Raw genomic sequence first — 15,266 nt, forward strand, 5'->3', positions numbered from 1 at the left:
GGGGGTCCCTGGTGGGTGGCACTCAAAAGAATGAGTTGTTCTTATAATTACGGGTTGATATGGAAAGATATGATATGATTGATTGATTGATTGATTTTCATGACAGAGAAGAACAGCAGTAATTGAGACCATCATCTTTCAGTCATGGGTTTAATTACGTGTAGTCCTCAACTTACAACAGTTTGTGTAGTGACCGTTCAAAGTTACAACGGCACCCCAAAAAAGTGACTTATGACCATTTTTCATACTTATGACCGTTGCAGCATCCCTGGGGTCATGTGATCAAAATTCAGATGCTGGGCAACTGGTTCATATTTACGACAGTCGCCATGTTCCCCGGGGTCATGTGATCCCCTTTTGTGACCTTGTGACAAGCCAAGTCAACGGAGAAGCCAGATTCACATCACAACTGTGTTACTAGCTTAACAACTGCCGTGATTCATTTAACAACTGTGGCAAAAAAAGTCGCAAAATGGGGCAAAGCTCAGATAACAAATGTCTCACTTAGCCAGAGAAAGTTTGGTCTCCGTTGAGGTTGTAAGTTGAGGACTACCTACATTCATTTTGGGCACTCTTTTTTTCTAATGTGAAATCTATTTCCTGAATAGTTTGATGACCGAAGGGCTAATAGCTAATAAAAAAATAAACAATGAAACTGCCTTGATTAAGAACACCAAGCTGGATATCCCAAACTGTAGCATACACATTCAAAATGAACGTTCTTGGAGAACCTGGAGATGATGCAACAAGTTGGACAAGTATTAGGAACGAGCCCAGCTCAACAAAGGTCTAGGTTTCCACATTTGAAATGAATTTTTATCAATAACCCAGTGTCAAACTCAGTCTAAACATCTGGCTGGCTTTGTGACCGACATAATAATTGCATTCATCATGAATTTCTCCTATCGACTTTATCTCCTGTTCCATTGTTTTTGAATCATGAATATCATCATCCACATGTTTTGTTTAGGTTAATTTCACTGTATTGAGTTATATGCTAGTTTTAACTTTATTTTTCTTTTTTTCCCCTCTGATTTTTAATGGCTTGTTTTAGTATAATTCAATACTTATGCAGACAGCCATGAGGCTTTTGGCCATAGCATGTCAAAGTTGAATAAATGAACAGGTTGAAATGCAGCTCTAGAACTAAGTAAATATTTAGCACATTTTCTAAAAAATTAAGCAGTTGCTATTACTCCTACTAAGCATATTGTTTGAGCAACCAACCGATGCTTGTATACCTTCCATCCTATCTTTCATCATTCCTACCCTTTCTTTATTGTCTTGTCTGCAAGATTGGCTACGCTCATGTCAGAAGAAGCTGTAATAAAGATCTGAGCAATCTTGCCAGCCCATCCAGGTTATCCGTGGTATGGAAGACATGACCTTGAAGCGGCTGGATTAAGATCATTGTGTAATTCAGTGTTCTGTCAGTAGCCATTGGGAAAAGCACTGAAGGGGCAGGAGGGAAAGATTTGAGGAAAGACTGCGGTCCAAGTTTCCCAAAGACTTAATTACATTGTTGAGTAGGAGAAATCAAGCTTCAAAGAAAGATAGTTGTCCAGGATTAATGGGACAACCTCAAATTCCCAAGACATCTGATCCTTGAATGTAGGGGATTGGACTAAGGAAAAAAAATCAAGATAACTGAACTCCATGTGTGTTGTTTGCTATGCTTATTTTTAGGCCAGAGTTCATAGTTTCCTCCTTTCAAAGAAGGAATTCAAAGTCAATTTTGGGATAATATTTTACAAGCATATCAGTTATTAAAGGAGAGGCGCAGTGAGCTGTTTTGAATTGCACCGTGTTCCGCAACAATGGAATTGTATTTAAGGGGTACCTTGTCCAGTTTCTCCAAGGAAAGCTGAGTTCCATTTGTAAACCATCAGAGAACTTGGAAAGACAGCCGACGTTACAAAGAAATTCTTCTTTCACAAGTTTTGGGTTCTCCAACCAGTTTCTCCTCTAGCACAACTTGCAGGTCAGTCTTTTCCAAAACTGCTCCCAAATCTTCAAGAGGGCATTGACAACGTTAGTTGAAATTGTGTTATCCAATTTCTGTTGACTCTTAAGAGACCACACAGATAGACTTTCTCCAGGAAGGAGAAAGTTGATCCTTCAGCTCTTCCCTTTTTTATATAGATCTTATTAAAGATTGTACAGAAAACAATAAAAAGTAATAAATTAACTCAAAGAGGGAGGGAGAATAAGGAAAGAAGGAAGCAAGGAAGAAAAGGACAGAGAGAAATAAATGGATGAGAGAAGAAAGGAAGGAAAATTCCAATTTTCTTTGCAGCAAATATAATACGGTTGCAAAATTATCTTTTACTCAACGAGGTCACTTTCTTTATTATCATTATTTTTCCTAATCATCAAAACCACAAGTCATAGGTGCATTTTTTTCCTATTTCAAGCCAAAGTCTATAAGAGGTTTCTAGCCAGCCATAAAAGTAGATGCTATTCATTTAGTCATCCCTTGCAAGTTCCATCGTCTTCACCAACCATTCTTCCATTGTGGATAGCTCGACTCTTCCCATTTTTTAGCCTAAAATAATCTTGCTTGCAGTTGTCACCTACAAAAACAAAGTTCCATAACTTTTCCTAATTGCCTGCCTGTTTGTCCCCAAAGACCAGATTCTGGATTCAGTTGTACTTTAAATCTCCCAAATTTTCTGAATGAACATATGTATTTATGTCTGATTTTATTTATGGCTCTTTTACATGTCTACCAGACACATCCCTTCATGCTGTGGTTCCTTCAACTCTTACAATGGTGCACACATTTAGCTGAAAGGGTGGTTATAAAAAAACTGCAACAAGAAATACTTGGAAAGAGCTTCCCTGCTGATTTATTCTCTTTCTTTCTTTCCTTCTTTCTTTCTTTCTTTCTTTCTTTCTTTCTTTCTTTCTTTCTTTCTTTCTTTCTTTTTTTTGTCCTTTTTAATCTCTCTCATCTTGTAAGTTAACAGTCTGCAGGGGCTAATATTTGCTAACACCACTTGAATTTTTTTCCCCAGCCATGAAGACTTCACTTTCTTTCTATGCGATATGGAAAAAGATCCCTAGATTATTTCCAAGATATTCCAGATACATCACCAATCCTATATCTGCACAGTACGAAGCTGTAAGCCAGGGACAGGACCAATTACCAGAGTATTTCAACTTTGCAAGCGATGTGCTGGATAAATGGACACAAGTAGAAAAGGTAGATGTTTTTCTATTTGTGTAAGGTCTTTCTTCAATTCTAAAGTATTGCCATCGCTCAGAATGGACTTTTTGACACAGACACGTCACTCTATCCTATTAATCTAGGATGACCTTGCTACCCTACCTGTGTGATTTTTCCAATTAGCTGAGATCAACTACAAGTGGTCCTCAACTTTCATTTGGCGACTGTTTGAAGTTACCACAGCACTGAATAAAATGACTTGCAAGCGGTCCTCACAATAGCGACCATCACAGCATCCCCATGTTCATGTGGTCAAAATTTGGGCGCTTGGCAACCAAGAACTGGAACTTTGATCCCAGGAACATGGGGATACTGTGATCCTCATTAAATGTGAGGACTGTTAATTTGTTTTAAATATATTTTACTATAATTGCAGCCTCTTGTTCATGTGATTCAGAATAATTGGATACAAGATGGGCGGCAAGTCAATCAATCAATCAATCGATGGGATCACTATTTATGATCTTCCCAGTTGGCTTCTGACAATGAGGGAAGCTGGATTTGTTTTAATGACCACATGATTCACTTAACTGCCTGATTTGCTTATCAATCATAGGTCATAATGGTCATAAAAATTGGGCATGACTTACTTAACAACCGCTTTGCTTAACAATGGAAACTTTGCTCCCATTTGTGATCGTAAGTCAAGGACTGCCTGTAGCAGACCCCAGGAATCACGTTCCCATTCAGAAAAGGGATAGGGGACATTGAATGAACCAAAGTAGCAGATCAAAGTCAGCTGCAAAACAAGTTTTTGTCCATCAAGCTGTGCTCACAGAGAAACATTTAATTTAATGAAGTTTTAAGACAAGAACTATTTCTCTCTCTGTTTTAAGAATAAAACATGAACAGAGTGGGAAGGGACCTTGGAGGTCTTGTAGTCCAACCCCCTGCTCAAGCAGGAGACCCTACACCATTTCACACAAATGGCTGTCCCATCTCTTCTTAAAAAATCTCCAGTATTGGAGCATCCACAACTTCTGAAGGCAGGTCGTTCCACTGGTTGATTATTCTCACTGTCAGGAAATTTCTCCCTATTTCTTTCTTTGATTACTTCCCATCCGTTGCTTCTTGTCTCGCCTTCTGGGACTTTGGAAGAATAAGTTGACCTCCTCTTCCTTTGCGGGGATTCATTTTGTAGGCTGGAAAAAGGTCTTCCAACCCAGCCCTGTGGTGGATCGATGGAAAAGGAGGTGAGGTCAGGTGGAGCTTTGAAGAACTGGGGCTGTACTCCAGGAAAGTGGCCAATATCCTCACTGACCAATGTGGACTACGCCAAGGCGACAAAATCCTCCTCATTCTCTCCCGGATTCCGGAATGGTGGCTGGTGACCATCGCTTGCATCAGAACAGGTCAATTTTTTAAAAAATGACATTATTTTTTATTTTATTTGTTTCTTTTCTTTTCCGCCTGTCTTGCCATGGAGCTGTCCTAGGTGGCTTGCCACAGTAAGAAGGAAAAAAATGAGAAGAATGTAAAAATATAATGTAACAGAAGTAATATAACAGAAGAATAAAATAAACAATGAAAAAGGATAGGTTTTAGAGAAAGTGTAAAAATTGATAAACTAATTCAAAGAGGGAGGGAGGGAGGGAGGGAGGAAGGAAGGAAGGAAGGAAGGAAAGGAGAGAGGGAGAGAGGAGATAGGGAAGGAAGGAAGGAAGGAAGGAAGGAAGGAAGGAAGGGAGAGAGGGAGAGAGGAGATAGGGAAGGAAGGAAGGAAGGAAGGAAGGAAGGAAGGAAGGAAGGAAGGAAGGAAAAGAGAGAGGGAGAGAGGAGATAGGGAAGGAAGGAAGGAAGGAAGGAAGGAAGGAAGGAAGGAAGGAAGGAAGGAAGGAAGGAAGGAAGGAGAGAGCATATATCAATATAATAAAAAAGATAGATGGTAGAGAGCAGAGAGGAAGGGGGAAGGTGGAGTCTGCTATCCATCTGTCACAATCCAATCCATTACAATCAACAGACTAGGATAGAAAAAGTAGAGAACTGTGACCAAGCCAACTCTTGAAAGCAGCTTTCAGATCTTGATCAGATCTTGATCTGACCAGGTTTCTTCCCTTCAAGAGAACTTACCAAACAAAAAACGTAGAACTTCTAAAACAAGCAGAGGCACTTTTCTGACTAGGAAAAGAGAACCAAACAATAAGTGCAGTCCTCGACTTACATCTGTTTAGGGACTGTTCAGAGTTACAACCCCCCTGAAAATAATAACTTAGGACACTTAGGACTATATCAAAACTCAGGGTCTTAGCAACCACCATGTGTTTGTGACAGCTGCGGTGTCCCAAGGACCTTGGATCACCATTTGTAACCTTCCCAAGCTGTCTTCTGACCAGCAAAGTCAACAGGGGATTCGCTTAATGCCCGCATGATTCACTCAATCACCCTGGGGAAAAATGTCATAAAACAGGGCGCAACTCATTCAACAACTGCCTTGCTTACCAACAGAAGTTTTGGGCCTGGATTGTGATTGTCAATCAAGGACTATTACTGACCTATTATCAACTTTGCAGGAATTGTGGCCATCCCCGCAACATCGCAGCTAACTGCTAAGGACATCGAGTACCGACTCCAAACTTCGGGAGCCAAATGCCTCATCACTACGGAGGCCTTAGGATCTGTAGTGGATTCCATTGCCCCACAGTGCCCCTCCATGAAAACCAAGCTACTGGTGTCTTCTGAAGGGAAGCGAGAAGGTTGGCTGAACTTCGATGAACTGCTCAGGTGAGCTTCTCGGATAGTTTACTTCTCAGGATGCACCATTGTGAATTTATGAGCTATAATCATTCCTCCCGGGGTGATCTTGCCTTGGTGGATGAAAGAAACAGTTTGGTTTTAGCCTGACTGTCTAAATTATTCCCCCCCACAAGTTTGATTCAACATGCTGATTTTGAGGTCAGTCTAGACCAGGGGTAGGCAACCTTTGCTCTTTTATGACTCGTGGACTTCAACTCCCAGAATTCCTGAGCTAGCATGGCTCAGCTTGGAAACCTCTCCCTTTCCCCTCAACATGGCTGGCTCAGGAATTCTGGAAGTTGAAGTCCATGAGTCATGAAAGAGCCAAGGTTGACTGACTGGACTTCAACTTCCAGAATTCCTGAGCCAGCCATGCTGAGGGGAAAGGGAGAGGTTTCCAAGCTGAGCCATGCTAGCTCAGGAATTCTGGGAGTTGAAGTCCACGAGTCATAAAAGAGCAAAGGTTGCCTACCCCGGTCTAGATTTACACTGGAGGGCAGACAGTCCTTGAATTAAGACCAAGTGGACAGAGAGGTCATAAAGCAGATCTGGTTTCCCCCTTTGATTCTGCTTGTCGGAAAGTTGCAAAAGGTGATCATGTGACCCTGGGACATCTCAACAGTCATAAATACAAGTCAGTTGCCAAGTGTCCAAACTCATGGCTGAACAAATGGTGGTAAGTCAAGGTTGTGTATCAAGAGCAATATTCTCAAACAAGAAATATACTGAAAATGGGAGGAAGAATCCAAAACTGGAACCCCATTTTCCCTGAAGATAGTTCAAAATTCGTTCCATGGCAATTCTAAATAAGGATCAGTAAAACCTCATTAAAAGTGTGAATGTGTTTAAAAACAAAGAGTTTCTTCAAGCCAGAATATAAACAGAAGGATAGAGGAATAAATATTGTGATCTGCTAATCAGCAATAATAATATCATACAGGGGTTGATTGTGACTGCTTCAATAGCCTGTGTTTCTAACATTTTCAATTGCTGGGATGTTCTTTATTATACAGAGAGGCATCTGCCAGCCACACTTGTGCGAAAACCAGGATGAATGATCCTATGTTGGTTTATTTCACCAGTGGAACCACAGGGGCTCCCAAGATGGTTGAACACACGCAAGGAAGTCTGGGGTTCAGACCCATCATTAGTCAAAGGTCTGAAAGAAACTCCCTCAAAATCTCAGTGAAAATTCATAAGAGTGAATTCATTGTTAGATATATTGCATATTAATTTTAATAGACAAATATATGATCAGTGTACTCTTCTTTATAATTAAGTAGTACTGTTATGTTCAGAGGCTGTGTGTTAACAGATTTTAAACATGGCTGCTTAAGAAACAAGGGCAACAATTTTAGATATAAGAATATCATAGAATCGTGGGCTGGAAGGGGTTTTTGGAAGTCCTCTGGTCCAACCCCTGCTCAACCAGGAGACCTATGCCATCCAGTCAAATGGTTGAGCAGTCTATGTTTGAAAACCTCCTGTGATGGAGCACCCACAAGCCCAAGAGGAATGAAATCTAATGAGCAAACATGGGCTGCTCACTAATCTTCAGCCTAAGCTAGCATGCATGGTTATTGTGATGATTAAGATGAGGAAGCTAACATTGAGTTCTTCAAAAGTCCTTCTGGAGAAAAGTGTAACGCATGAAAAAAACCCCCAACATTCAAGTAACTAAGATGCCAATCAGCCATATCCTTGAATACGACTTGTCCATCATTGAGTTAAACTCATCGCATTGAATGTCTGTCAACTATTTAGTTGCCTTTAATGCCAAACGATAAGAGGTCAATTCCGTCCCATCAATTTCATCAGTCGCTTCCATTCCATCAACTTCCATTCAGTGGCTGGCTTTGTGGGCCCATCAAATTGCTCCTCCCAAGATGGTTTTCTTTGTTTTACCAGATCCTGGTTGTATACAACTCCTTCAGACATTGTATGGGGCACAGCAGATACAAGCTGGGTGGTGGCTGCCCTGGGTGCATTTTTTGATCCATGGGTTTTGGGATCCTGTGTCTTCATCCATAACCTACCAATGTTAGAGAAAACGACCATCCTAAAGGTAAGTTGGCATTTCTTGACGCTCATGCTTCTTTATTCATTGACAGAACCTATATGGCCACCTACTTCACTTAACAATCCTAAATGTCTCACAACCAAGATTTGAAGACTGTTTATCAAGATCTAACCTAGCTCAATTCTTGATGAGTTGCTTGATACCGTATACCTAGCGATAAATTTATTTGTTTACATTTTGCATTTCTGGACCATCCATCTCCTTCAAAGAGGGACTCTGGGTGATGCACAGTACAGTATCAAAATATAAAACAGTAGCGTGAAACTATTAGAGTCGAAATTCAAAATTAAAATTTTAGAAGATTATAAAATTGCAAATGTGCAACATTTATAAAAGTATACAGTTATCACATTTATAAAATCACAACATTTTATATTGTTAAATAATAGCAACCCACGAAACATGCTTGTCCCAGGAGACAAGCTACCCTCACAAGTATTATTCTCCAGCCTAGAAGGTGTGCAGACTTCCAGTATGAGTAGGTGAAGTATCTTGAACCTCACCTTTGTGTCTTATTATTTGTCTGTATCAGCTCATTTGTGTTGGAACGCAACACAATTAGCCTAACACTGAATTTATCAACCCTTGGATTAGTTCAGTGTGTAATTCGTGCACAGCCTTTGCTTGGCTTCTTATTATACATGTGTGTTCTTTTTAGACTTTCTCCCAATTTCCAATCACCACTTTCGTGAGTCCTCCTACCTTCTTTCGCATGTTCTTGGGGGATGATTTCACCAGGTATGTGTTTTTTTGTTAAGGACGTGTCTCCTTTCAGAGCCCATTTTGAAGTTTATCATTCTAGCCTGCTCTTCAGGGTCTCAGAAAGGTAAAACCTAGGTCAGGGGTGTCCAACTTTGGTAACTTTCAGACCTGTGGACTTCAACTCCCAGAATTCCACAACCAACCAGGGGAATTCTGGGAGCTGAAGTCCACAAGACTTAAAGTTGCCAAGGTTGGACACTCTTGATCTAGGTTATACTTTGTGTTCAGCTGCAGGTTGGTTTTCTTGGTTTTGGCTCAGTGTGTTTTACAAACTCAGCTGTAATTGCTTATAAACCATGTCTTCTAGTAGAGCATGAGGTGGGAACTCAATTGTGATTTATGTAATAAACAGTAATGGTTTAATGCAGGGATAGTCAACCTTGGCTCTTTTATGACTCGTGGACTTCAATTCCCAGAATTCCTAAGCCAGCTTAGCTGGCTCAGGAATTCTGGGAGTTGAAGTCCACGAGTCATAAAAGAGCCAAGGTTGACTATCCCTGGTTTAATGATTTAACACTAACCGAGTTTGGTTTAACGTCCAAAGTGAACTCAAGAGAAGCCCAATAAGGAGATGTGAAGGTTCTATAGTGAAGCTCCCATTGATACAGAAGTCTCCTCCTTAACCTTGTTAATCTCAGTGACCAAGAATCAGGGCCATCCGTTAGTTGCACCATGAAAGATTTGTTCAAGGCTTATATTTAAGAATCAAGTCAACTAAAGTTCAACACTAAATTGGTGCCAGATAAAGATCAATGGAATTCAGAAGTTAACCTTGGATCATTTGTGAGAATGCAATGATTCTAAGCTGATAACACACATAACTCCACCCCCTTCTTCTGCTTACTCTTCTACAGTTAACAGTTCCTAAAATGAACCTCACTCTCAATAATACTTGTAGCAGAATTCTCTTGATGCTTTGTATATAAACTGCCCCGGGATATTAATATCTTAAAAATCTTATGTACACTCTCATTAAGTTACAAGTTCAAGAGCCTCCAATACTGTATAAGTGGAGGAGAACCAATAAGCCTTGAAGTGATGGAACAATGGAAGAAAAAGACAGGACTGGACATCTATGAATTATATGGACAGACAGAAGCCGTAAGTTCTATTTAATTCATAGTGACTTTCCCACAATTATTTTAAAACGTTGCAAGACTCCCAGATACGTCTAGAGCAGTGTTCTTCAACCTCAACAACTTTTAAGGTGTGCGGACTTCAATTCCCAGAATTCCCCACGGATGGCTGGGGAATTCTGGGAATTGAAATCCATCGATTTTAACATTGCTGAGTTTGAGAAATACTGCTCCAGAGGATGGAATATTGTTTTACCTTTAGAAGAAGAGTAAAGAAAAAAAATTATAATTGACATAGTTTGGTAGATGTGAATATGGGTGGGCCAAATTGTATGTGTTTCTAAAGCCAGGGAAAAAATGAGAAGGCTGTGTGTGTGTTTGGGAGTACGTGTATGTGCGTTTATTTCTGAATAAAGTAATTTTCTTTCTTATAGGGATCAATTTGTTCAGTGCCCGAAGGAATGAAAATTAAGCCTGGCACCATTGGAAAAGCCCTTTCTCCTTACGATGTCCAGGTTGGTATTTTCAATCTTCTCCTTCGTATTAATTTTCAAATTAAATGCATTCAAGTTATCAAAACAGATTACAGGGAATCCTTGACTTATGATCACGATCGAGCCCAAACTGGCAAATACATGCCAGTTTCCAGGCATCCAAATGTTGATCACATGCAGCAGCCATAAATTACTTTTTTTTTCAGTGCTGTCGTAATTTCAAACCGTCGCTAAATTAGTGGTTGTAACTCAGGGACTACTTGTCTATCCAGATAAAGGCCAGTGGTTGAGTCGTTTATTTCTTTTCTAGATTGTAGACCAAGAAGCAAATATTTTACCTCCTGGAAAAGAAGGTGAAATAGGGATCAGAATAAAACCCGAACGACCCCTTGGTTTGTTCACTCAGTACATTGTAAGTAAACTCTCTTGTAGCCTTGGAAAAATCCCAGTAATTCTCTAACGCTCGGGAAACTGTTTTATTTAATAGGAAAATGTGTCACAATCTTCCTTAATTTTACTCAGAGTTTTTAGAGTTCTTAATCTGTTCCTGTGGGGAAAAAACCCAAATATGTCTAAAAACTGGGTGTCCAATCTTGGCACCTGTGGACTGGCTGGGGAATTCTGGGAGTTGAAGTCAACAGGTCTTAAAGTTGCCAAGGGTGGATACCCCTGGTCTACAAGAGCTGACTGAGGAATTCTGGGAGTTGCAGTCCACACGTCTTAAAGTTGCCAAAGTTGGACGCCCTTGGTCTAGAGCAGTGGTTCTCAACCTGTGGGTTGGGACCCCATTTGGGGTCGAACGACCATTTCACAGGGGTCGCCAAACAACGCAGTCCACCATTTTTTTCCCCCTTTTCCTTAGCTGTGCTACTCCCTTTTATTCTATTGGCTTTTGAATAGAGTCTAATTCTATTGGCTTTCAAAAGCCAATAGGAATTGTCCAGGCTGTGTCTGCCCTGCTGAGCCCGCCAAAAGTCCCATTCTGCAAACGGTGCTGCACCAGTTGAGTAGTCCTCGACTTACAACCGATTGGGGGTCGTGGCATTAAAAAGGTTGAGAACCACTGGTCCAGAGAGTAAATTAGATTGTGTCCTTTTCTTTATATGGGAGAATACATCTTCACGGACCCATCACAGTGGCCAATGAAACTCTCCCTACAGACTTCCATTGAAACGGTAGTTATATGGCTGATTGTGTCCTTCTGAAATGTTCTCATCAGGATGCGCCACAAAAAACAGCCGCCACAGAACGTGGGGATTTTTTCTGCACTGGAGACAGAGGAGTGATGGGTGAAGATGGCTACTTTAGGTTTATAGGACGAGCTGACGATATCATCAAATCATCTGGGTCAGTTGCCTTCCTGTGGGTTGTTTATAGCCCTCCAGAGTTGAGAGAACTTTCCAATTTGGCAAACACTGAGCACTAAGGCGAACATCAAAAGGTCACTTACAAATCAAAACTCTCTTTTTTTTAAAAAAAGAGAGAGCTGAACCTGGGTCCCCTTTGATGCCAAGGTCAACCGGTCAGGTCTACCCCTATTTTCCTTCCATCTGTACTTTCCTTTGGGATTTCCACTGAGATCAGACCCTGGGTTAGAACTTGAACGGGCGATCTGAATTGAGATGAAAAGTTGAGATAAACTTGTAGCTCATTAGCCCACACCTCTGGTCTTCTGCCCCAATAATCTGAGCTCGTGAGAAGAAAGCGCAACAATTTTCTCAGCAGGATAGAAAATAGGGATAGTCCTTGGACTTACAACCATTTGCTTAGTTACCACTCAAATTTACAATGGCACTGAAAAAGCAACTTATGGCCATTTTTCACACTTACGACCAATGCAATATCTCCATGTTCACGTGATAAAAAATTTGGGCAATGGGCAACTAGCATATATGTATGATGGTTGCAGTGTCCTCAAGTCATGTGACCCCTATTTGTAACCTTTCCATCTGGCTTTTGACAGGCAAAATCAAGGCGGGGGGAAGCCTGATGCAGTGAGCAAATCCAGTAATTCACTTAGCAACTGATAGTAAAACGGGGCAAAACTCACTTGCCTCACTTAGCAATGGAAATTTTGGGCCCAGTTCTGACTGTAAGTCGACAATTACCTGTAATTCTACAGGCTTGTAATTGTACTGGGTTGATCTATAAGGCAGAATTGTGTACGGATGGAAGAGCCACTACGTGCATTATGTTCCCCCAAATGGCCCATCCACAGTAGATGTCAGAACCATTTGTCTTCTGGTTTATAAATGTATAAATTTCCCCAGTATTGATTGATTCGGATCCCTTTTTCCTAGGTATCGTATCGGACCATTTGAAGTAGAAAGTGTGCTCTTGAAACACCCAGCAGTAGCAGAAGTTGCAGTGGTCAATAGTCCAGATCCAGTCAGAGGAGAGGTAAGAAGACCCCACTCCAGCAATAATCTCTATACCAGCCATTTTGCACCAGTTTGGGAGAACCGGTAGCTAATTTTGGGTTGCCCAGGTCCAGAATGGACTTCCGGAAGTGGCATCCACGCAGAGAACCGGTTGTTCACATATTTGAATCCCACCACTGGATAGATAGATAGATAGATAGATAGATAGATAGATAGACAGACAGACAGACAGATAGATACAGTGGTGGGATTCAGCCAGTTCGCCCCAGTTCGGCAGAACCAGTAGTTAATTTTTTGTTGCCCAGGCCCAGAATGGACTTCCAGAAGTGGCATCCACACAGAGAACCGGTTGTTCACATATTTGAATCCCACCACTGTGTAAGATTGCTCTGAAATAAAAACCTTTCACCTTGGGAAGAAAGATGGCCTAAATAGAAGTCAAAGCCTACAATGATCTTGTCTTCATATGTTATGTTATGTTATGTTATGTTATGTTATGTTATGTTATGTTATGTTATGTTATGTTATGTTATGTTATGTTATGTTATGATTCCTTATATCTGTTATTCTGTTATATTCTTCTATAAAGTGCACGCTGGAATTTAGTTTCTGAGAATTTGAGAAAGTTTCAGGAGAGACAGGAAACATTCAAAACAGTAAGTTCTTGTTTTGAGGTACTTGGGCATTTTCCACCTCTGCTTTTTAGGTGGTAAAGGCGTTTGTGGTGTTGTCTACGGGCTACTCAACACACAGCAAGGAGAAATTAACCATGGAACTTCAGGAACATGTCAAAAAAATGACTGCTCCATACAAATACCCAAGAAAGGTAAATATTTATTCCTATATTGGAAATGTGTTGAAAGACACCTGAAGATATGAATATGAATCTGAGAATCCTTGTAGCTCCCAATGACACAGAATTGAAAATAGAAGAGTAGAAAAATAGGGTTAGAAAGGAAACTGGAGGTCTTCTTGTCCAATCTCCTGCTTGAACAGGAGACCCTGTAAAATTCCAGACAAATGATTGTCCAATCTCTTCTTGAAAAGCTCCAGTGATGGAGCAGTCATAACTTCCGAAGGTAAGTTATTCCACTGATTAATTGTTCTCACTTGCAGGAATGTTCTCCTTAGTTCTAGACTGAATCTCTCTTTAATGATCTTCTCTCCATGACTTCTTGTCCTGATCTTTAGCACTTTGGAAAATAAATCAATCCCCTCAAATACTGGAAACTGGTATCCTATCACCCCCCTGTTCCTTTTCTTTGTTGGACAAGACAACCGTAGTTCAATCATGATGTCAATACATATTGACATTATAAATGTCCATTCATTTATAATTGACATTATGAATGACCATGAATAAAAGGTCAAGAGTTTTCTCTCCTTAAGCAATTCTCTACTAGTGATCTTTTTGAACTCCAATGACAAAAATGGTGTCCCTTCTTGGAAAACCTAGTCACCTGATATCTTTCCTGGTTTGATGGCTGCTTCCAAAAAGAAATGAGGCTGTCCAGGTCTTCACAATAGGAAATGTTAGCCATTGCGTTCTCTACTGGAACACTAGGATCCTCTTCTTTTAGCAATCGAAATTTCAGCGTTGATGTTCCAGCTGATTTAAGAGAGGCACTGAAATTAAAAAATGGATTCCAGAGTATTCATTATTGATGAGTAATCAAGATTGCAAAGACAATCTCATCAAGACCTACATGGCCCTTATTTTGCACTTTTCTGTCTTTAATAGGTGGAATTTGTCCAGCAGCTACCAAAATCCGCAACAGGGAAGATCCAACGGAATGAATTAAGAGACCAAGAATGGGGCCGAGTTTAAATCTATAGAAAGCTTGCTTTATCTCCACAGTTTTCTGGCACAGATGTGATCCAAAACCTTGCTACTGTTGAAATGACCTGTTTTTTTGGCTCAGTGTTGAGTGTTCCCACTGAAACCTATAGATGCCATACATTAAAAGCGATCTTCCTCAAAACCATGTAGTAAGACGATGTTGATGTCAAAATGAAAGAGAAATCTAGAGGACAAGTGGAATGAGGTGGGATGGTTAAGATCCTGGACTTTCTATTCTGTGGCTAACCGTTCTGCCTTTTTACAAAAGAGGTCAACTGATTGGGAGTCATACTAGATCTACACATTAATACTTGAATCACAAATGATTAAACCATTGGGGCTGATGGTTGGACAGCACCTGCCCCACACGTGGACAAGACAGGCTTAATAATCATGCTACAGACGGGTTCATAGATGGAGAAGATGGGTTCAAATGAAATGCTGACTCACGTGTTTAAGTATTAACAAAGGTTATAATGCGAAGGATTGAAAAAGGTGAACTCCGCAAAATCAACCCTCCCTATGCTAGATCTGCTAACCATGTTCAGCCCTGGGTTATGCTGGACAGCTGAGTGTCTGCCACAGCTGAGAGAAAAATAGAATAAAATAAAATAAAATTCAGTGCCATCAGCGGTGCTCCTTAAAACCCCTTTCCAGACAGTTCACAGTCT

General features: G+C 40.5%; 1 protein-coding gene across 2 annotated transcripts; it reads left to right on the plus strand.

Annotated features, from left to right (window-relative positions):
* The first annotated feature begins 1,818 nt into the window (after nt 1-1,818).
* Nucleotides 1,819-14,737, plus strand: LOC120315689 (acyl-coenzyme A synthetase ACSM4, mitochondrial-like). Of its 2 annotated transcripts, XM_039360456.1 has the most exons (14): nt 1,819-1,981; nt 3,018-3,205; nt 4,371-4,581; nt 5,740-5,950; nt 6,976-7,119; nt 7,871-8,027; nt 8,701-8,780; nt 9,782-9,905; nt 10,315-10,395; nt 10,685-10,786; nt 11,594-11,721; nt 12,675-12,774; nt 13,462-13,581; nt 14,497-14,737. In XM_039360456.1, exons 2-14 carry the CDS (start codon nt 3,020-3,022, stop codon nt 14,581-14,583), a joined length of 1,731 nt encoding a protein of 576 aa, XP_039216390.1. In that variant the 5' UTR covers nt 1,819-1,981; nt 3,018-3,019; the 3' UTR covers nt 14,584-14,737. The 2 variants fall into 2 exon arrangements, with proteins under 2 accessions (XP_039216390.1, XP_039216391.1); XM_039360457.1 differs by lacking the exon at nt 6,976-7,119.
* The last annotated feature ends 529 nt before the right edge of the window (nt 14,738-15,266 follow it).

This window comes from Crotalus tigris, unplaced genomic scaffold, assembly GCF_016545835.1.
Source record: "Crotalus tigris isolate CLP2741 ecotype Arizona unplaced genomic scaffold, ASM1654583v1 scf7180000019173.45859301935:6455823, whole genome shotgun sequence".
NCBI classification, from domain to species: domain Eukaryota; kingdom Metazoa; phylum Chordata; class Lepidosauria; order Squamata; family Viperidae; genus Crotalus; species Crotalus tigris.

Excerpts from the sequence above, each read along its gene's own strand:
- LOC120315689 (XM_039360456.1), top strand. The coding sequence starts at position 3,020 with ATGAAGACTTCACTTTCTTTCTATGCGATATGGAAAAAGATCCCTAGA. Across the intron at positions 9,906-10,314 it reads TATATGGACAGACAGAAGCC|GGATCAATTTGTTCAGTGCC; the intron begins GTAAGTTCTATT and ends TCTTTCTTATAG. Across the intron at positions 12,775-13,461 it reads CAGATCCAGTCAGAGGAGAG|GTGGTAAAGGCGTTTGTGGT; the intron begins GTAAGAAGACCC and ends TCTGCTTTTTAG.